This window comes from Bemisia tabaci, chromosome 9, assembly GCF_918797505.1.
Source record: "Bemisia tabaci chromosome 9, PGI_BMITA_v3".
In the NCBI taxonomy this organism is placed as follows: Eukaryota; Metazoa; Arthropoda; class Insecta; order Hemiptera; family Aleyrodidae; genus Bemisia; species Bemisia tabaci.
This window is the reverse complement of record NC_092801.1, coordinates 20325907-20348091: the sequence shown is the minus strand read 5'-3', so window position 1 is coordinate 20348091 and position 22185 is coordinate 20325907. Positions and strand designations below refer to the sequence as shown.

The window sequence follows — 22185 nt, the reverse complement described above, 5'->3', positions numbered from 1 at the left end:
GTTTGAGGTTATGAAGTCATTTTGTTTCTAAAAACCTGTTGAACGCAGAGACAAGTTGTACGTGAACTTTTAGGAATTTTACCGTGAGTTGTAGCTAGTTGCTAGTAAGTCAGCCGATAACTTTTTTAATGTGAACATCAACTTTAGTCGCAAAACTGTGGTGCCTTGCTTTGGTGCATCCTGCGAGTGCACATATTCAATCATCCATTCATCCGTCAATAATCATTGCCCACGCGACTCTTCGGACATAATTCTGAGAAGTAGGTCGTTAATTACGTGATGGGTTTAAGCCACTGACCTAAACAAACTCGCAGTAAGTAAATTTTAGTTCTATTACAAAAATCTCTACTCGCTCTCATCTGCAGATGATTCAAATTTACGTCGATCTTTTTGTTTCGATTTTTGGCATTTTTTGGTGTCCGCTACAAAAACTTATGAGCACGAATTCTGGAATTTACTTTCTCCAGACTAATGTAGTCTTATTTGTTGCAAAACTTTATCTAACAAATCATCCTGATAGAGTGATAGAATAGATCAACAAAAAGAAAGATTCCAGACTCTTTCAGATCGCAATGAACACTGGATTACCATGAAAATGCATCCGGAAATATTTAAGAAAGATTCAGGACTCTTATCACTTATTGGTCATTTTCTTTGGGAGTTGAGTTTTCCACTGCTAGAAGCGCCCTCTGTCCCTCTAGCCCCATTCCATCGGCTATGTGCAGTGCATCACTCTTTTCGTCCCTGCTGCCAGCCACAACGTGCATCTGTCACATATACAACAAGATTTGCCTTTATGTTGTGCTGCTACACAGTTTGTTTCTCTGAGAAACAACGAATATTGTAATACACAAAGTAATGTCAGAAACTGAACCATAATGTGTAACATTATCTATATGTTATGAGTAGAATGACATCAAATCAGTGAATTATTGTAAATTTATGTCTGAATCTATCATAACGGACATTGCTCATTGACTCCATGTGGCAGAGAGAGTTAGGTATTATCGCTGTCTCTCTCTTATTAATTAAGGCAAAGGGCAACGAACATTACGGTAGTTTTCAATATAAAGTTTCAATGAATCTTCACCAATTTGATGTCATTCTACTGTCTAATACTTAATGTTGCAAAATGCTATGGATTGGTTTCTTGTACCATCATGTACATTACAATAATTATTCCTTCTAAAAGACACGAATTGTGAGATAGCGCAACGTGAGGGTAGGTCTGTCCCTGGATCTTGTAGAATCACCCTAAGAAGAGTAATAGAACAAACAAGAAACAATATGGATTTAGAATACAGTCAGTCAGGGTAACTTTGTGCCATCGGGGGTAACTTTGTGCCAGGCCATTACTCCATGACTACTACCAACTGTTGAATTCTGAGGAAAGATGAGGATTAAGCTTTCTATTAATATGCCTAAGTTGGCAATCTGAAATCTGAAGAAGAAGAAGCAAACAAAGATAGTGAATTCCGAGCCTGGCACAAAGTTACCCTGACTGACGTTAAACAACGTAATTGCCCGTTGAAATAACTAAAATCTGCATTTGCTCCACTATTTTCATAGGCTCCATTTGCCAAGAGTTCCTTTTTGGGTGAAAAACAAGTCAAGTATTCAGGAAGGGCACACTTTTTCTCTTTTAAAATGTCGTTTTCTGAAACTCATGTTATTCGTCACAAGCCCAACTATTGAAGAACTCATTTCTTTCCTGCAAACTTTGTAGCGACTTGTCATCATCACTTTAACTGTGCCGCAGCAGTATCGAATTAAGTATATTGAAATGCTTACTTAATTATGCACTGCTGATGTACCAAAAGCTGATGATTCTAATGTTTGTTTCAGGATGACTGGAACTGAAGAATGCCTGTGCCTTATTTGAACCCTCTATAGGTGAGTGTTTTCTGTTTTTAATTGCATTTTTACCGGGCACAAGTGAGGACAACCTAGAATTTGGAGGGGGGTGAGCAACTGAGTAAAACTCAAAAGCTTTTTGAATAAAATGAAAACTAGAAAGTTTTTTTATTTTTTTTATTTATTTATTTACTTCTTCTACTTCCTTTATTTCATATAGTTGAATCATTCATGGTTTGTAGCAACCGATGCAATAGAAATAACCAAGTAAAGTCAGGAAATTAAATGTGTTGATATTTAGATCCTTCAAAGTTAAAATATGGCAAAAAGCGTGGATTCAGTACTCATGACACTAATTTTTTTTTTTTAAATTCCCCAAAACTTAGCAAGGCTGATGCACAGTGCCGGCGCACAGTGGAGGTTTCTTTCTGATGTTGAACCATAGCCCTGAGAATTTGCCTGATTCAGAGCAAAATTCATTGATTTTCCAAATTTTTTTCTAATTCCCTAACCCGTAGAACCCTAACTTTGAAAAGTCTTTGTATCATACTGCCATGCTAAGGAAGAACGCTGTATGAACATTCGAGCGTTGTCAAATTTCCTTCGATAAAATGTTAATTTTTGTGGTAAGTTATGCATATCTTTCCTAAAATTTTTCAGGAACTTTAGATAAACTCGCGAATAAGATTATCTGAAAAACTGGAGGGAAATTATTCATGGGTTTACCAGAAAATTTGTGTTACATCAAAGGAAATTTGGCAACATCTGAAGGTTCATACAGCGTTTTTCTTTAGCCTGGCAGCATAGAGGTCATACCCTATAATAGGAGCCCTATGAGGAAGTGTGCTAAGTTTTTAAACAGTGCACTACCAATTGGTACGGCTGTTGCTAACGATTTGATGCATTTATTTTTAATGAAGTACACTCATTCTCCCTCAGTTTTCCAGGATAACCCCAATGTTAAGACAAATAGATGGAAAGCTAGTTTTGAATATATAGGCTAGACTTCGCGTATCAGCGTTGCCAAGTGTTGGGGAATTTTTTATAAATAAAAGCGAGTGCCGTGCCTTGAGCACTGATTCCACGATTTGTGCGCCTTTTCATTTCGAAAGGATCTAAGTATCAACAACTATCTGCTCTTTGTCAGATTTTTTTCTGCCTTGTCCTCTAATGTTCATGTACTTACCAAAAAAATTACACTATTGCGTTCTTCCTCATCCTCTGGTGGGACCTAAACATGGGACCATGCAAAGAGCACTGATATCGAGTCATGGATCTTGTATATACGTGCCGTTCATTTTTTTCTGACTCAAGCATGAAATGATTGATACATTTTCAAGGTAGCATGTAAATTGCAGAGATGCAGAAAATGCCTGATCATGCGCCCGCCCGGTAGCGTGAAAATGTGGAAGGAAGGAACATTTTGAGGGGCCAAAAGTCAAATATCTAAAGATAACAATAAAACCGTCATTTTTTTAGATGGGTGGGAAATTTTGTGGAAAACTGACCGTAACCAGGTCCCAGAGACAAGCACTGAAAAAAAATTCTCGGCGTTTTTACCAAGGTCCGTCGGTACCTTTACCATCTCACTTTTTTTACCACTTAGTGGTAATTTTACCAAGACAGACTGATAAGCTTACCTGAAAACCGGTATTTTTACTGTTTTTTTCAGGTAAGAATACCACTTTTATTGGTAATCAATTCCCGGTAACTTTGCCATTTTATCTCGGTAATTCTACCACAGTCGATAAAAAATATTGGCGTTTTTATCGGGGCTCAGTAAAATTACCGAGAAAGTCAGTAATTTTACCGAGATTTCTCGGTAAAATTACCAATTCCATAAATGGTAATTTTACCAAGAAATAACTGGGATCAAATAGAACCCTGAATTCTTGGTAATTTTACCCCTTTCTTAGTAAATACACCGAGATTTTTTTTCAGTGAGGCTAGGGTGCTCGACCTTAGCAAGTTACGGGAGGCCTGAGAGTCCCTTTGGAACCCTCCAGGAAATGGGAGACAGTGGGAGAGGAGATCTGGCAACACCGCACTTGCTGGCTCGCTGCTCTCGTTTTGCGTTCCTCCAAGAAACTGGCCGTAAGACGCAAGGGAGGAAAACACAGGAGGGCTGCAGCTGGGTGCAGTGGAATGCAGTTTCTCTTTTCCCGTTGTCTTGCATTTCCGAGGCACTCATCGGTCTCCCGGATTGGAGGACTGTGAGCGTGGGTGGTGATTGGGACCAATCAGAAGTGATTTGACAGGAGTCACTTGGGCTTGGTCAACAATCCCACCCTGATGCCTAGGTGGGTTCAAGGGGGCTCTCACTCGAAAAGCTTATCGCGGATTCGTAGCGTCGAGAAATGTAAGTCCCTAATTAAGTTGGCCCTTTGGGCCAACTTCTCTCGTTTAGCTCCTTAGCATACAAAATGTTAGGTCGGGTACGGTAGTTAAGTTTGCGGTTTAGTGCTTTGTTATTCGCTCATATTGCTATTTTCTTGTTCGGTTGTCATTATTATTTAGTATTTATATTTATCTTTTTACACTGAAAAAAAATTCTCGGCGTTTTTACCAAGGTCCGTTGGTACCTTTACCATCTCACTTATTTTACCAAGACAGACTGGTAGGCTTACCGAAAAACGGGTATTTTTACTGTTTTTTTTTTCAGGTAAGAATACCACTTTTATTGGTAATCAATTCCCGGTAACTTTGCCATTTTATCTCGGTAATTCTACCACAGTCGATAAAAAATATTGGCATTTTTACCAAGGTCCAGTAAAGTTACCGAGAGAGTCAATAATTTTACCGAGATTTCTCGGATCACGACGTCAACAAAACTTAAAACTTCCCCTTATAACATCTTTCAACTTTCAAGTCTTGTTTTTCTTGTGTTCTAATCTAATCTAACCAACCGTACGTGACCCAGACCTCTCCTGTGCACTTAACTTTTATTTAATTTTACTCATAAGGATGATAATTTTTTGTTTGTTGACACCGTGATCGTTGACACCATGATTTTCTCTCTTTTTTTTTTCGTGTCAGAAGTCAGGGCAAAGTTAAAAAGTTTCAGCGCCAGTGATCGGGGAGTTTCTCCAAAATTCAAGGAAAATTAGGAAAAAGTCAGGGAATTTAGAACTTAAATTAAATTTTGCACTTTCTTTTGGGTACAAACTTTCCCCAGCCGCCAGGAGATGTCGCACTTTGATTCGTATTAGATAGATCTTAGGGGAAACGCGTGATACAAATACAACTATTCGATGGTGAAAGTGCAGGAGTGTAAATCTCGGAAAACACGATTTTCCAGGAGAGTGAAAAAACTGTCTACGTTCCTCCGTAGAAAGGTAATAATTCGTGAGGATGTACAGCTGATACATGCTGTTGGCGGGGAACTTTGAGGAGCGCGCGTTGTGCGTAAGGCGCGCCGCGCTGGCTCAAAGAAGAGGCCAGAACGAGATAAGCGTTTCTTTACTTAAGCCCGATATGTGCGAAAAATTATGTACGGCTTTAGGTGACTTCCCGGTTTTTTCGATTATATTCTCTTGCCGGCAGATAGACGACATCTTCAACAACACGTTTATGCAGCTAACTCAAAACTGTCAAAATTGAGACAAGCACTTCTGCACTTTCACCATCGTATTGCGACTGCCAAGTAGGTAGGTAAAATTGCATACGTACAAAATGAAGGAGGACAAGAGTTCTTCTCGGCCGACTCGGAGACTTTAACGCAGAAGTAGAAAAGTTAGATGGGGCGAAACGCGTGATACATAACTATTTCGAGTTCGAAGAAGATGAAATTGCATAGCCTTATTCCACAAAATGAAGTAGAATCTCTTTTCGACTGGCTCAGAGACTTAAACGCAGGAGTAAAAAAGTTAGATGAAGCGAAACGCGTGATAAAACTATTGCGACTTCTAAAGAGGTAAAATTGCATTCCTACAAAACGAAGGATAACAAAAGATCTTCTTGGCCGGCTCAGAGACTTTAACGCAGGAGTAGAAAAGTTAGATGGGGCGAAACGCGTGATACAACTATTTTGACTCCCTAAAAGATATGAACTTGCAGCGCCACGTCAGAAAAAGAACATTGTGTTCCATATCATCCCAACTGTTCGGTCCGCCTAACCCAACTCTCAGTTCGTGTAACCGGACGCTTGTTTACACTGAAAAAAAAAACACATTGGATCTAGAGTCCAGACTCTCGAAAACATTTACAAGAAAAAATACTCTTGATTCAATCATATTTTTGCTTAAATCAAAAGGGAATCTACTCATATTAAGAGGCTTGGTTCTTGACTTAAGCAAAAATCCGATTGAATCAACAGTATTTTTTCTTGTCGATGTTTTTAAGAGTCTGGACTCAAGATCCAATGTGTTTCTTTTTCCAGTGTACGTGAAATAAAAACTCGGTTTTTTTCTGAAGTTTGAACGCGAAACGCACTACTTTTTACGGAAACTTAAAACAAGGATGTGGATATTTTGCTAAAATTAGTGCGAACGATCGTTTTCACGAAATTAGCTCGGAAGCATTGAATTCTTGAGAAAATTACCGTGTAAACGTTGAATTTATCGAAACACAATTTCTAAAGTGTTGAAGCTTCGAAAGAAGCACTGTGAAAGCGTTAAATTCTTAGAAAGTTAATGGTATTGCGTTTAATCTTTAGAAAATTACCAGGAACGCGCTATTTTTTAGTGAAAATTACTGCTATAACTCGCACAATGTCATGTCATCTACGCTTAGGCTGAATCCCTGGTTTTTCGAAGCCAAGGCCGCAGATTTTTCTGCACTCTTTGCAGGACTTTCGGATCCACAGTATGAAAGAAGCCAATCGTCGAGATCATCAACATAATTCTTTCAACCGCCAGCTTAATCAGTTTTTTTTTTTTCCCCCAAAATAATTGGTCAGTTTAATAATGAACTTATACTGCAAGATCCTACAATATTTGAAAAGTCAGTTTACTCTTCGAAGAAATCCTTGCGGTTCGAAGTAGAGGCATCTTATATCTTCAAATACACAGTTTCAGAAGATCATTAACTCAAATTCTCAAGCCCTAAAATGACCGTAGGTGACTTATTCTCTAACCAACTTGCATGTATTGTTGAATCGTAAAAACTGACTAGTTTTTTTGTCCCAATCTTAATATTTTCTGCCTAGACATCCTTTACATTTCAGCCAAAAATTCTTAAAGTCAAGGTATCTGAAAATGCAATCCTCGTTATCCTAAAGTTTTTAATGTGAACTTATCATGGGACAGACATTGAATTTATTGTGTGATCCAACATAGTGAGGGCATAGCGCTTTAACAATCACAGGGCGGGCAAAAACACACAACTGAATCAGAAATCCGAGTTATTCTTTTCTGCCATTTATCATGATTGCACTAATAACCAGCCGCTCCTCTTCAAGTATTGATGCACCTACGAATTTAATCTTTATAATGAAAATTATTGAACAGGCGGCGTGACTTTGAGGTTTCCTTCCCCGTTCCGCGGTTCATCCGTGTCTAACGTCCCCGAAAACCGGTCAGCGGAACCCCGGCGCGGCGCACAGTAGATCGAGTCAATAGCAGAGATCGGACAACATTTGAAAACTTTAAACGCATGTAACTCCGTTCATATAAAACTTTGAGGTTCTAAAAGTGGCTCCGTTGGTCTCCTCGTGAAATTTTCGTCTAGGTGCATGTGCACCTCTTTAAATTTAATGTGACGAAATAAACATCAATATTTGAAGTTAAGTCAAAAAATCCATGTAGTCCAGGCGCCTGGTAGCTAAAAATGAGGCTACCTGGAATTTCGGGTACTCAGCGATTTTTTTGGCTTACTTTATGTTATTTGGGTCGCTGAATCCGAATCTGAAGTTTCCTACCGCGTATCTGGTGAGCATTTTCCGCCATTTTGAAAAATGTCCTGAAAAGGCCTTTTTTTGCGGTTTTCTTGATGTAGCGGCTACGCATGAGAAAAAGTCCCGGATTTAGTTAATACTTTGAATAGCTGACATAATTTGGAAGAAAATGCTGTATGAATCTGCTAGGTTTGCTTAAAAATTGAGGAACCTCGGATCTTGGAACTTCGGAACGCTTCGGAACTTGGCTGACCGCGGCGAGCCGGATCGCGCGTTGACGGGTGCGCCGCGAAAACGTGAATGGGCGCGATGTTCACGATGCTGTATCGTCCTCAATTTTTAAGCAAACCTAGCATATGTATACACCATTTTCTTTCAAATTATGTCAGTTATTCAAAACATTAACTGAATCCGGGACTTTTTCTCATGCGTAGCCGCTATATCAAGAAAACCACAAAAAAAGGCCTTATCAGACTATTTTTTCAAAATGGCGGAAAATTCTCACCAGATACGCGGTAGGAAACTTCAGATTCGGATTCAGCGACCCAAAAAACATAAAGTAAGCCAAAAAAATCGCTGTGTACCCAAAATTCTAGGTAGACTTATCAGGCGCCTGGACTAATGTCCGACCTCTCTAATTGATTCGATTCACTGTGCGGCGGCTGGGTCTCCGGTCCGACCTACAGTACATACCTACCGGGGATACCTGCTGTATACGGGAGAGTATTTTCATCTCTATGCTGCTCTCTGATTGGTTCATCCGTTGTTGGCTATCTCGGAGCTCCAAAGTTGGACCAATGTAAACAAACCCGACCCAGAGGAGCAAGTATTATCGGCTGAGAAGTAAATGACTATCAGTCTCAAAGCTTAATTTTCGGCAAAAACATTAATCGAAGTTCGATCCGAACTCAATTCAGAAGTTGATCGTAAAAATTTCTATCACATCCTAAATCACATCTAGAACTTTGTCGCCATCTTGTTTGTTTACACTGGTCCAAACTAGGAGCGGAGGGGCCAGGGTTTGTTTACGTGGGTCCAACTCTGGGTCTCCTTAATCGCCGACCAATCAGAGAGCGGCATACTTTTTGTTTGGTAAAAGGATTGAAATGGCAATACTCTCCCGTATACAGGTACTCTAGTCCAATCCTCTAGAAGGTTGCTGCCACCCCTTTAGATTTTCCGGGAAAACTATCGTCGCTCCCGCCTTCTTCGTCCGTTCGGCTCGGGATTCCTCAAGTGGGTACTGTGAGCCCACGACCAAAGTTCTGTTCTCGCAACAGAAAAGTTCTGTTAGAGATGTCGTCAGTTAAGTTGACGGTTGTTTACTTTCGGTTTGCAAGCGCCAACAACGAATTTGAGCCACTGCAAGAAGCGGCGTTCGCTACTATCCACCTTGAAAACATCCGTCTCATGATCGTATCGTAAAAGAACTATTTATCAGTTATGATTTGCGACTTTTATGTGGCTGTGATTTCTGTGTGACTAAAGTGTTACGAGGTTTGAAAGTATTAAAAAAACACATCTAAGCTTGTGTTCTTGCTTTTGCGAGAGTCGGATGTTTTCGCGTGGATAGTAGTGACGCGAAAACGCTTGCAACCCAAAAGTGAACAACCGTCGACTTGGCTGACGACACCTCTAGTATAACAAAGAAAGCCTTTTGAACAGAAGATTCTGTCATCAGCGCCGACTATTCTTTGGCGTGTTCTTTGTTTGGAAAAGACTGATGGGTTTGACCTTTTTCCCAGTTTAGAACCATGTTAGGCCACAGGTCTCCCTCTCTCTTAGGAAGTGGATAGAAAAAGGAAGGGGCATATGTGGGTGGCAATTTTAAAAGGGAGCACGCAGGACGCAGGGGTGGGGTAAGTAATAAGTATTGAGAGAAAAAAAAAAATTTTACGAGCATGTAAATTGATTCACATCACTGGGATGCATGGCTTGATTTACTCACATGCATTGATCGAGAATTTGCATATAAAAAATGCATTGCTTTATCTGAGAGCGCTTAGTGAGCTGAATTCGCAGTATTTTTCATAATTTTTTTCTGAGATGGGAAATTGTAGAAAAATACATTTAAAAGTGAGAAAATTTGCCGCCTTGTGACGTCATCTGGCGGTATTTCCCAGTTAAACACATGTATTTTGGCACACTAGGTTGTTTTGTCATGTTTTCTCAAATAATTCTTCAGTTTAGAAACCAAGAATAACCTCGTGCTCAGTCCTCGTCTTTAATTCATTTTACACATAAAATTTGAAAAATTAAAGATACCTGTGAATTTTCAATTACTTAAATACGTAACTCTGTAGCCATAATGTTTTGCATTACGCTCGATGGTCCTTTTTCGCATCATAGCTTAAAGTCATCTTGAAATTTTATTTTGTTCAGGTCATGAAAGAAGAAAGGACAGATATGAAAGAACCACCCCAGAATGTGAACCTTTGCCAACCCAGGCTCGCAAGTGATGATGTTCCTGACGAAAAGCAAGCAATGGCTGTGTCGCACATCGACCCAGAGGAGCGTCATCCGGTGTTCATTAAACAGGAAGGCAGCTCATCGGATAATTCTCTCAGCCAGGTATCCAATTCCATTGATTTAGCCTTACGAATCCCGAAGAACGAGGAGGACCAGTTTCATTCCTCAGAAGAATGTACTCTTCAAAATCAACTGCAACGGAATTTTCAGACGGTCATCAAGAGCATAATCAAAGAAGAACCAGCAGATTTTGAAGATGATTCGTGCAATCCTTTACACTCAAGTACTGATATTAAACTCGAGTTCCCCTCACAGCTGCCACAACATTCGACAGTTCCTGAACAGACACCTGTAAGTTTCCCCTCACAGCTACCACAACATTCGACAGTTCCTGAACAGACACCTTTACCGAAGTCTGTTATTAATTTAAATGATTTGCGTTCACGAATAATGCAAAAAATAACACACCTAGTTGCGAATAAAGTATGTATTCCGAAACCCTCTTTCGTAGGTTTTCGCGAACCCCCTTCGTCACTTCTCCCAACTCCATGTCAGTTGAAGGACCGTGCTGCCACTCAAGGTAGCCCACAAGATCCGCTTTTCATAGGCAAGAAGAATTTTATTAACAAACAAATCGATGAGCAGAAGGGCAATCTTTGTTCTACCCCCTCCACGCAAGAAAACCCTCTAAAAATATTCACCTGCAATGATTGTTCTGCGGAATTCACCACAAAAAGCAGTGTAAGTAGACACATTCGTACTCGCTGTCTTAAGAAACCTCATCTTGGAGCCTCGTCCACGCAGAACGGAACTGGCAAACAACATAGATCAGAGCACAATAGGGAGAAACCTTTTTCTTGCAGTGAATGCTCCGCATCATTTGCCCTAAGAAGCAATTTAACAAGTCACATGGATACTCACCTCGGTAAGAAACCGTTTAGATGTCGTCGCTGCCCAGCGTCCTTTGCAGTTAGGAGCAGTCTTCGAGATCACATTTTGACTCACACCGGAGGGAAGCCATTCTCTTGCAGTGAGTGTCCCGCGTCGTTCGCCCAATTTCAAAACTTGAAAATTCATATGAATACGCACAGTTGTGAAAGGCGTTTCAGTTGCAGTCAGTGTTCAGCCACTTTCAAAACCAGGAAAACCCTTCGAACCCATTTTTTGACTCACTCCCAAGAGAAACCATTCACCTGCAACGAATGCACCGCATCATTCGCCCTGAAATGTTTCTTGAACACCCACATGAAAACGCACGGGAGTGAAAAACGTTATAGTTGCCCACATTGTCCAGTTGCCTTCAAGTACAAAATCTCTCTCAAAAGTCATGTTTTGACGCACACCGGAGAGAGGCCGTTCACCTGCAATGAATGCTCTGCATCATTCCTCCAGATTAGTCACTTGAGATGCCATATGAGATTGCATAGTGGCGTCAAACCTTTTAGATGTAGTTATTGTTCAGTCTCTTTTGCCCGCAAGCTCACCCTTAAAACTCATATTTTGACTCACACCGGAGGTAATCCCTTCTCCTGCAAAGAATGCTCCTCTTCATTCGCCACAGCAAGCCGCCTTAAACGTCACATGTACGGGCACACCGGAGAGAAACCATTCACCTGCAGTGAATGCCCCAGCGCATTTAGCTGCAAGAGTAATTTAAATGCACATTTGCGCACACATACTGGTGAGAAATCATATAGTTGTATTCATTGTTCAGCTTCTTTCATGTGGAAGAGTAGTCTCAATGCTCATGTTTTGACGCACACTCGAGTGAGAAAGCGGAAACGTAAAAAGATGAAAAACTAAAATGTATTTACATTCAGTTAAATTGCCGACCATCCCACCAAACTCTCCCACCATCAAATCACAAAGTGTAATTTACACTGACAAATGCATAATCTAATCACTGTACAAAAATAAACATGACGAAGGAACATTATTCAAAATTAAGAATTTTTTCAAAAATAAGGACGTACAATTTTGTAGCATAACCAGATGTCTAATTAGACTTGGGAAGTGAGTAGAAAGCCAGATTACGTAAGCAATTGAGCAAAACAAAGCAAGTTATACCAAACATTCCTTTAAAATTACAATGTGCAGTACTTGTCAGCGAGGCCATTCTCACTGTTTGTGGATTTCACCTTGAATATTGAGCAATTATACTCACAATCACATTTTTTCTGATCACAAGATTTTCTTGCATTCTTAACAAGTTCATACAGTTGACGCAATGTATCTATAAAATGTTGTATGGGAAGCCTGGGAGAAGAGGAATATTTACTCTTACTCTATATTTTTCGCCTAAAAGTCGCGGAATCACTCTGTTGGGCGATATAGGTATTCTTGGAGTGACACAGTGGATGCTTCGTGGATTGCATGAAACGTTTTCGTACCATCAAGTGGATTGCATTTTGCAAAAAGGAACCACTTGCATTGCAATGATGCTATGATTGTGCAACTTCATCTTTTGCAATAAAATTGCGGAAATCGTGAAAAACTATGGAATTTAGATGGTAATTTTTGTCTTATATTTACAGTTTTTAGCGAGTAAAATAGAAACTAGTAATGGATGATCGGGGTTTTCCTCCAAGACAAAAGAAGTGGCACAATCTTAGCAACAGTGCAATGCTAGTGGTTCTTTTTTGCAAAATGCGATCCAAGTGTTTGGGTGTTAAAATCAGCTATGATGCAGCTTCTTATATTAGGTATTATTTTAATGTTTTACTTTTATTTTAAATTAATTAATTTACCGCCATTCAGGCGTGATGAAGAAAAGAAAATAACAAAAGATAAAATATTATACTGACAATAATATGGAGCGAACAGTGTAAAGTTTAAGCTCAAGATGTGCTTCTAATTCCTCTCAATTTTTAAGAAAATGGAATTCACACTTAAAAAGATCAGAAAATTACCTTCAGATCTACTTTTATCCTCCTGCTTTGTTTTGAATCTTTCCTGGCGGGTTGCCCGTTCCTGGCTTCATGTTCGTTTTGCAGCAGCTTTAACTTCCATGTTCCATGTTTCATGTCTTTCACCGGTGTAATTTAGCCTTGTCTGGTTAGTCTCCTTGCACAATTAAAAAACCTCGATCCTCTGCGCTAGTTTTGGTTTGAGGGTATACGAAAACCTTTTTTAAAAAATATTTTATTTTTCACAAACAAAATTATAAATATAAAAATCAGAACAACGAAACTCGAAATAAAGAAACTGTTCATCAGTCCTTAATGGAAGGTGAAACGAGAGTGACAAGTCGCAAATCAGACGAAAGTCTGGTTTGTCGAAAACAGGTGGAAATATGCTGATACTAAAATTATCGGGAAAACGTGATTACCAACGGCTCATGTACTGCATTGATAAAAAGAAAAAAACAAGTGCGTAATTGGGTGAGCACATAATTCCTCCACCCTTAGAGAGGACTTAGGGTAGCTAAGTGCGAGGAAGAGGAATGGGTTCAGGGACCTTCGGATAAGGATCGGATGAGTAGGGAGAATATGGCGACTTTGCCAGGTAAAAAATCCAATAAAAATCGTACAGCGTTGCATGGTGGTGCAGAAAAATATGAATTAAATTACAGTGTTGTATAGAGATTATTGTTCAACATGGCAACGCTGTAAGGAAGAAAGTATTGCATGTTGCCCCTTCAATAATCGGGTTATGCAATCGTGTAATATAGCCCCTTCAATCTGCGGTTTATGCAATGGTGTATTTTTCAAGATAGCGCAGCAGCGTTGCCGGACGGTGGACATAAATAAATGATTTATTTATTGGTGAAATTTTGCAACATCGCATTTTACAGTGTTGCCAGATGGGGCGAGAAATTAGTTAATTTTTTGATACAGTGTTGCCAGATTGTGCAAAAAATTCGGATTTTCGGACTTGTAAAAATTTCCGATTTCGGAAGACCGTATCTAACAGTATGGGCCTGGTATCGGATACTGTAGATTAGGGTCTGATTCGGGAAATTGAAAAATTTTCGGAAAATCACCCTCGTCCGATCCGTTGCGGACCGATGCGATTCTTTTCCACTATCGAAGATCGGAAAACTGTACTGACCGAATTTTAATACGACTTTTCGTTTCCGAGATTTCTGACTTGTAAAATTTTCGGCTTCGAAAGACCGTATTTTACAGTATGGGTCTGGTATCGGAGACTGGAGATTAGGGTCTGATTTGGTTATTTACATTTTTTAGCGCTTGGAGATGCGTATCGGAACCTTATGTTTTGCGATGAGCGACTGGGATTGGATATTGCAATGTTCAGATTGATGAATCAAAAATTTTTTATTATTTTTTTTTGGTTGTATATTTACAGTTAAAGTTACAGTTTAAAACAGTTCGTGTTTAGAAAACGCAAACGCAAACGTGTTTAGAAAACGCAAACGCGTTTAGAAAACGCAAAACGCGTTTAGAAAACGCAAACGCGTTCTAAAAACGTGAGGGTTGTCAACCACAAACATCGATTCCTTCTCCTTCTCCGAACTTTAAATCAACTCTTATATCATCGACTTTCCGATTGTTATTTTTCCGGGCCATCCTGATGAAACGGAACTTGCAGTCGGATGATATGTACTTAGAGTACAGGCACGGAGCGGAGCAAATAAGCGCCAGTAAACTCAAGATGAATAGAAGAACGTCCGTCAAGGTAGAGGGTGCGCATTTGATTTCCGGACAGACCGGGCACATTGTGATGTTTGCTTCGGATGAGTTTTCCGTTGTGGAATTCATTCCAACGACAGCAATGATGATGGTGATGAGAAATATTTTATGAATCATGATTTTTTCCTTGCGATACTGAGAAGAGAATGCATACTATTTATACGAAATCTTTACTATAGAGAGCCGCTCTCCTCTCTCTGGTGTATAATACTATGCGAATCGCACTCAAAAGTCTGCATATCTTCCAGTCCCGTTCGTCTACTTTCTTGTACCCCTGCTTTAAGAAGTACATTATTTCATACAGAGCGGGCCCAGCCCCAGGACCAAAGGGGCTATGGGGAGCGGGAGGAGGCACTAGATGGGGCGTGAGTAGCGAAAAATCAGTGGACGCAGAAACGGGGGAAAAGGGGGATGGGAAATCTCTCCTTAATATTTTTTTATTTTATTTTTTTATTTTTTTTATGCTGATTAATATGATTATTATTATATGCTGATTAATATGATTAATTATTATATGCCGATAATTATGATTAATTATTGTATGCTGATTAATATGATTAATTATTATATGCTGACCTATATGATTAATTATTATATGATGATTAGTATGATTAATTATTATATGATGATTAATTATTCTTATTATCTAATTAAATGAAAACTTAGAACTAAGATTGTAAAGTAAATTGCATGTAGAAGCAAAAACACTTGAATTTAAGAATCCGTCAACCCCTTGCTTACTCCGGCTGCCGATCCGATTACCTATTTTTGAGACGACGATTAACCACCGGATTGTTTTTCCCTCACCGATTACCCAACGTTTTGAGTGGAAAACAAAAGTGGACGATTTCATGTTTCTTGCATATATTTTGTATAGTGTTTCGTCTACATTTCTTGTGAATATTTTTAAATTTTTGATGTACTATTTTTTATTATGAAAGCTTTACTCGCGAGTCATACCTTTTATCGACGACTTATAGGTCGAACATTCGAAGATATGCTCCAAAATCTGCCACCACCACCTCCAAAAAGAAAATCTGCTTTTGAGTGGAAAACAAAACCGGCTCAGTTTTGATCCTCGATTTCACTACTTCGACATATCTCACGTTCGCCAGTGAGGTATTATAACCGCGATCAACTTTACCAGCAATGAATTTGTATGATTTGAGCAGGGCTGCCCATCCGATTGTCTTGGCGAATCCTCAGTGACCGGAGATCATGTAACTGTAAAATTTCGAGCGGGTTCATGTGAATATCAGGTATGAACAACCGAGTAGTAGACGGTCTCCGTGGTTTGATAATTTTGGAGTTAATTGTGAGGGAGAAATTATTCGGGTTGACCAAGAAAATACCGATAAATGAGAAGTAATGATTCGCAAAGGACGTGCACTGATAAGCAATGGTTGCGCAGTTGGTTAAAAATGATGACATGTTCGTTATCATCAATTTCTTGTTCGTCGCAATATTCTTCTATTCCTTCTATTTGGTGAACTCGGGTCTGGACGGACATGGGCTCTGGCCCTTTGTTATTGGGATTGAAATTGGATGTTTGCTTGACATTGTTTTGGCGCCAATTTTGGTTTAAATTTCGCGGTGGTAAATCTTGCGACGGATTGGTCTTATTCACGAATGGGCTTTTTGGAGTGCTCTGAGCGGGGGGGGGGGGGGGTCCTCTCTTTCTTTCTCCCTCCGTTCTTTTTCCCGCATTTCTTTTCGTCTCTTTTCCTCTTCTCGCTTGATTTCCTCTTCCTTTCGCGTTTTCTCTAATTCTTGCTCGTACTCTTCGAGTTTCTTTCGTTTCTCCTCCTCTAATTGTTGTATGTATATCTCTATTAGTTGTTCATCTTCTTTCCTCGCTTTTTCTGCCTCCATTTCCTCTCTATACATTTTCTGTTTCTCAGATTCCGTCTCGCGAGCCGCCCTTTCCTCCGTCCTGAGTTTTTCTTCTTCCTCTTCCCTTCTTTCTTTCCGTTCTTTCTTCCCTCTCATTCCTTTCCTTCCCTTCGCTTGTCTAGACATGGCCTGTTTAATCTCTACCGCCGAGTCAGAGGTCGAGTCCTCAGTTCTACTCGATACTCTCCTCTCTTTGATTTCCTCCTTCTCGCCGTCGCTGGATGTAAGCCCCGTAGGTGCTTGCATCGCGGCCAAATCGTTTGGCGTTAGCTTAATTTCCGCGTCCCCTTCCTGTTTTCCTACTATCGCGTTATGCTGAACTTCGACATTGGCCAGCATGTACATATGCCGCGCGTACCATACTATTTTCTCGATTTCTGTCTCCTGCAACCAGATGTACATACCCTCATCCGTTAATCCCTCCGTGAGCACTTTTTCGAAGGAGTCACCGTGGACTGCCCTGAGGAAAGTTTTAATATACCTCTTTTGTAATTCGTATTTCTTCAAGTTCGTCTTGAGTAGGTACCTCGTGTACCCTACATGCGTTACTTCGAATTTCTCACATTCCTTCCTAACACTTTTCAAGTTTCCCTTCCTACCCAATTCTTCCATTATTTCCCTGGTCATATTGATCCTTTCCCTTTTCAGCCGTTCCTCTGCTATTTTCCATTCCTTCTTTGCTTCCTGATTCTCGCTATGTTTGTTTTGACACTCTTCTCTGATTACCTTTGTGGTGTTTACTATCACCGTCCTCGGCATGGGCACTGGTCTCTTATCGTTATTATTTCTCGTGTATACTAATCCCTCCTTGTTGGTTCTCTTCAACCCTGCCTGCATGAGACCGTTGAAAGCGTTTCCGAGGACTCTCAGCGTTGCGTCACTTTGCTGAGCCTCTCTAGCTCTCTCCTCTACCTGTCTCTCCTGTTTCCTCCTTTCCGGGGATGCTGCGTTGACCCCGCTCCTAGCCGCGTTCTCAATGCTCTCCGTCAGCGGGTTAGCAAATCTCCTACCCCACGTTGTCATTAGTCCCTCTTCTGGCCCGTACCTCTCTTCCTGTCGTCTTGCCTACCTTGGGAGTGGGAATGCTTCTCTTCTCCCCGTCCTGTTTCCATTTGTGCTAGCTAAGCTCTCAAATCTACTCCCGCTGTTCCCACTTCCATACAACGTGGATACTCCCGTCCCAAAAGCTGTGCTGTTCTGACTCCCGTAAATGGTACTGCTCTGACTTCCAAATATGGTGTTTTGATTCCCATAGGTTGTGCTACTCTGACTCCCGAAGTTCTCACAACTGCCGTCCCTGTTACTCCCTTCTAATGTGGACCTCGCTGTCCAAAGACTCGTACTCCCACTGTTCCCGTTCCTGTTGCTGCTATCCTCGCTTCTCGCTCCTTGTGCCTCTGGCGTGTTTCCCCTCCTCCTTTCTGCTGCAATTGCCCTTCTTTCCCTCTCATCTGCCATTGTCGTCGTTTCCGCTCCGAAAGGAGTATGCACTCCTATTCCTCCCCCTCCTATTAACGGAGCCCTCTCCTCCGTTTGACGTTTCCTGCCCATTTTTGTCGATTTTTCAACGATTTTTAAAGTTTCTCATATTTTGGGGCCTTGACCCCCCTGGTCCAGTTGGCTCGGAAATTGTTGTTTTGAGCGTTAGCTCTATTAATTCTGCGCTCTTTACCCGCTCTTTACCCGACTCGTTTATCTCTATTAGGGGGGGGGGCACTCTTATTCTTTCTCTTATTTTGAGGGGACGTACCTTTTTGCCAGTTTTGATTCGCAGAACCGCGGGCTCGTATTTCAACAAGATCTGGCTGTGCAAGAGTGGCTAAAAGGAAATGGGCCTCTTCGAGGGATTTAGGATTTCTCGTTTTGAGAAATGGTTTATTAGATTCTTCCAAACCATTTAAGTCTTCTCAAAACTCTTTTATCCAAATAATATTCAGTGATTCCTTTCACTATCTTTCTGTCGTTATTACATTCTAATAACAATTTTGCCGACATTTGGTCATAGTGCAGGATTAATCTTTCATAAGATTGCAGAGGGGTTTCATTGGGTTTTTGCAACATGACTCCCAGTTCTTCAGCTAAAGTAGCTGAGTCCGTTTAGTCATCATATGCAAGTACTAACTTTTCTCTTAGAGCTGGCCAAGTTTGATAGTTGCCTAAATCGATTTGATGAGCAACCGCTCCTCTTAGTTTTCCCTCAACATGAAGAAAGAACGGCACGTTTTAATAGCCTCTCATCAGAACATTTTACGGTATGTTCTCTTAAGTGCTTTAAATGATGCAAGGCAGAGTTTACATTTGAATGGCCTCTCATCAAATTGGGTCTTGCTATGAGCTCTTAAGTGCATTTAGCTGTATGCATGTATTAAATATTTACATGATACAGTGAAATCATAGAACTCGCGATTAGGAGGTTTCCTGCTTCATTATTTTAAACCTTTGGCACCTTCGGTTGAGGAGTATTTTTCTCATTATCACAGTTTTTCCTTCTCTTGGGTATTGGGATAGAGAAGACGACGGAGCAGGAGTCCGCTACTGCTTCAAGCAGGGCCGCCCCCTGCTGGATTCGGATCATCAAGCGATTCACCTCCTGGCCAATAAAATGTCCTTGTGATATGCATGCAGTTTTTGTGTTCGTGGTTTCCGTGTTAAGTCCCACCTCAAAAACTCCCGGGTGAAATCAGTGAATACAGTGAAATCATAACACTTGCGATTAGACGGTTTCCTGCTTCATTATTTTAAAGCTTTAGCACTTTCCGCTGAGGAGTATTTTTCTCATTATTACAGTTTTTCCTTTTCTTGGGTATTACTTTAAGAACCATCTGCATAAAAATTAATTAGCTACTGAGATAAACATTGCACACGAAAAAATTTAATCACATCATCAAAAAAATTAAGAAAAATTCTAGACGATTGAATTTGCCTCCGAAGCGTTTGTGTCTTGGTCGCGAATGCAGAGGTTCCCTTGCTTACTCCGGCGAAACTTCAGAAACTTCCGGCGAAACTCTCCACGACCCTCCACGTGTTCTGTGGCCCTCGCCACTCTCTTGGGGACTGTCCCAATTTCCGAAAACTTACTCGAAAAAACCGGTTCAAGCATTAGCTTTGGAAGACAAATATCCTCAGGGTTTAATTTTTTTTTTTTATTTTATTTAATTCTTTTTTTAAACTGATTAATTTCGTTAATTATTATTTGCTGATTCATAAGACTAATTATTATATGCTGATTAATATAATTTATTATTATATGCTGATTAATATGATTAATTATTATATGCTGATTAATATGACTAATTATTATATGCTGATTAATATAATTAATTATTATAATCACATCTTCAAAAAAATTAAGAAAAATTCTAGACGATTGAATTTGCCTCCGAAGTGTTTGTGTCTTGGTCGCGAATGCAGAGGTTCCCTTGCTTACTCCGGCGAAACTTCAGAAACTTCCGGCGAAACTCCCCACGACCCTCCACGTGTTCTGTGGCCTTCGCCACTCTCTTGGGGACTGTCCCAATTTCCGAAAACTTACTCGAAAAAACCGGTTCAAGCATTAGCTTTGGAAGACAAATATCCTCAGGGTTTAATTTTTTTTTTTTATTTTATTTAATTCTTTTTTTAAGCTGATTAATTTCATTAATTATTACATGCTGATTAATGTAATTAATTATTATATGCTGATTAATATGATTAATTATTATACGCTGATTAATACAATAATTATTATATGCTGATTAATATAATAATTATTATATGCTGATTAATATGATTAATTATTATAATCATATCTTCAAAAAAATTACGAAAAATTCTATACGATTGAATTTGCCTCCGAAGCGTTTGTGTCTTGGTCGCGAATGCAGAGGTTCAATGGTTCGGCACAGGTATAAAATTTAATGCGTTCTAATGAATGGTCGGAAAGCTAAAGGTTCAATGGTTTGGAACCCGTACGACGTTTAATGTGCTGCTTTAAAAGCTTCTTTGTGTAGAACGAAGCTAGACATCGAACACGTTCGAATAGCCTTTCATTAGTAGGAGTATCAGTATGACATCTTAAGTAAATTTTCAACTTAAATGCAGCAGGACAATGTTCACATTGAAATGGCCTCTCATCAGGATGTATTACCATATGCAATTTTAAGCTATTCTATAATTAACATGATGCAAGGCAGAGTTCACATTTGAATAGCCCCTCATCAGAATATTTTACGCTATGTTCTCTTAATTAATTATTATATGCTGATCAATATGATTAATCATTATATTCTGATTATTATGATCAATTATTATAATCACATCTTCAAAGAAATTAAGAAAATTTCTAGACGATTGAATTTGCCTCCGAAGCGTTTGTGTCTTGGTCGCGAATGCAGAGGTTCCCTTGCTTACTCCGGCGAAACTTCAGAAACTTCCGGCGAAACTCTCCACGACCCTCCACGTGTTTTGTGGCCCTCGCCACTCTCTTGGGGACTGTCCCAATTTCCGAAAACTTACTCGAAAAAACCGGTTCAAGCATTAACTTTGGAAGACAAATATCCTCAGGGTTTAAATTTTTTTTTTATTTTATTTAATTCTTTTTTTAAGCTGATTAATTTCATTAATTATTATTTGCTGATTCATAAGACTAATTATTATATGCTGATTAATGTAATTATTATATGCTGATTAATATGATCAATTATTATATGCTGATTAATATAATAATTATTATATGCTGATTAATATGATTAATTATTATAATCATATCTTCAAAAAAATTAAGAAAAATTCTAGACGATTGAATTTGCCTCCGAAGCGTTTGTGTCTTGGTCGCGAATGCAGAGGTTCAATGGTTCGGCACAGGTATAAAATTTAATGCGTTCAAATGAATGGTCGGAAAGATAAAGGTTCAATGGTTTGGAACCCGTACGACGTTTAATGTGCTGCATTAAAAGCTTCTTTGTGTAGAACGAAGCTGGACATCGAACACATTCGAATAGCCTTTCATTAGTATGAGTATCAGTATGACATCTTAAGTAAATTTTCAACTTAAATGCAGCAGGACAATGTTCACATTGAAATGGCCTCTCATCAGGATGTATTACCACATACAATTTTAAGCTAATTTGCCTCCGAAGCGTTTGTGTCTTGGTCGCGAATGCAGAGGTTCCCTTGCTTACTCCGGCGAAACTTCAGAAACTTCCGGCGAAACTCCCCACGACCCTCCACGTGTTCTGTGGCCTTCGCCACTCTCTTGGGGACTGTCCCAATTTCCGAAAACTTACTCGAAAAAACCGGTTCAAGCATTAGCTTTGGAAGACAAATATCCTCAGGGTTTAATTTTTTTTTTTTTTTTATTTTATTTAATTCTTTTTTTAAGCTGATTAATTTCATTAATTATTACATGCTGATTAATAAGACTAATTATTATATGCTGATTAATATGATTAATTATTATACGCTGATTAATACAACAATTATTATATGCTGATTAATATAATAATT

At 39.6% G+C, this 22185-nt stretch overlaps 2 protein-coding genes across 2 annotated transcripts; one reads left to right on the top strand and one right to left on the bottom strand.

Moving 5' to 3' along the window:
* Window positions 1-12941, top strand: LOC109041378 (uncharacterized). Its single transcript, XM_019057722.2, has 3 exons — window positions 1-313; window positions 1846-1893; window positions 10070-12941. The coding sequence occupies exon 3, from the start codon at window positions 10073-10075 to the stop codon at window positions 11957-11959; it is 1887 nt and encodes a 628-aa protein (XP_018913267.2). The 5' UTR covers window positions 1-313; window positions 1846-1893; window positions 10070-10072; the 3' UTR covers window positions 11960-12941.
* A 702-nt stretch (window positions 12942-13643) lies between these two features.
* On the bottom strand, window positions 13644-22084 carry LOC140225362 (uncharacterized). The gene has a single exon (XM_072303960.1). The coding sequence runs from the start codon at window positions 17722-17724 to the stop codon at window positions 16432-16434; it is 1293 nt and encodes a 430-aa protein (XP_072160061.1). The 5' UTR covers window positions 17725-22084; the 3' UTR covers window positions 13644-16431.
* Between the last annotated feature and the right edge of the window lie 101 nt (window positions 22085-22185).

Coding starts and splice junctions, on each gene's coding strand:
- LOC109041378 (XM_019057722.2), top strand. CDS start 10,073: ATGAAAGAAGAAAGGACAGATATGAAAGAACCACCCCAGAATGTGAAC.
- LOC140225362 (XM_072303960.1), bottom strand. CDS start 17,724: ATGACAACGTGGGGTAGGAGATTTGCTAACCCGCTGACGGAGAGCATT.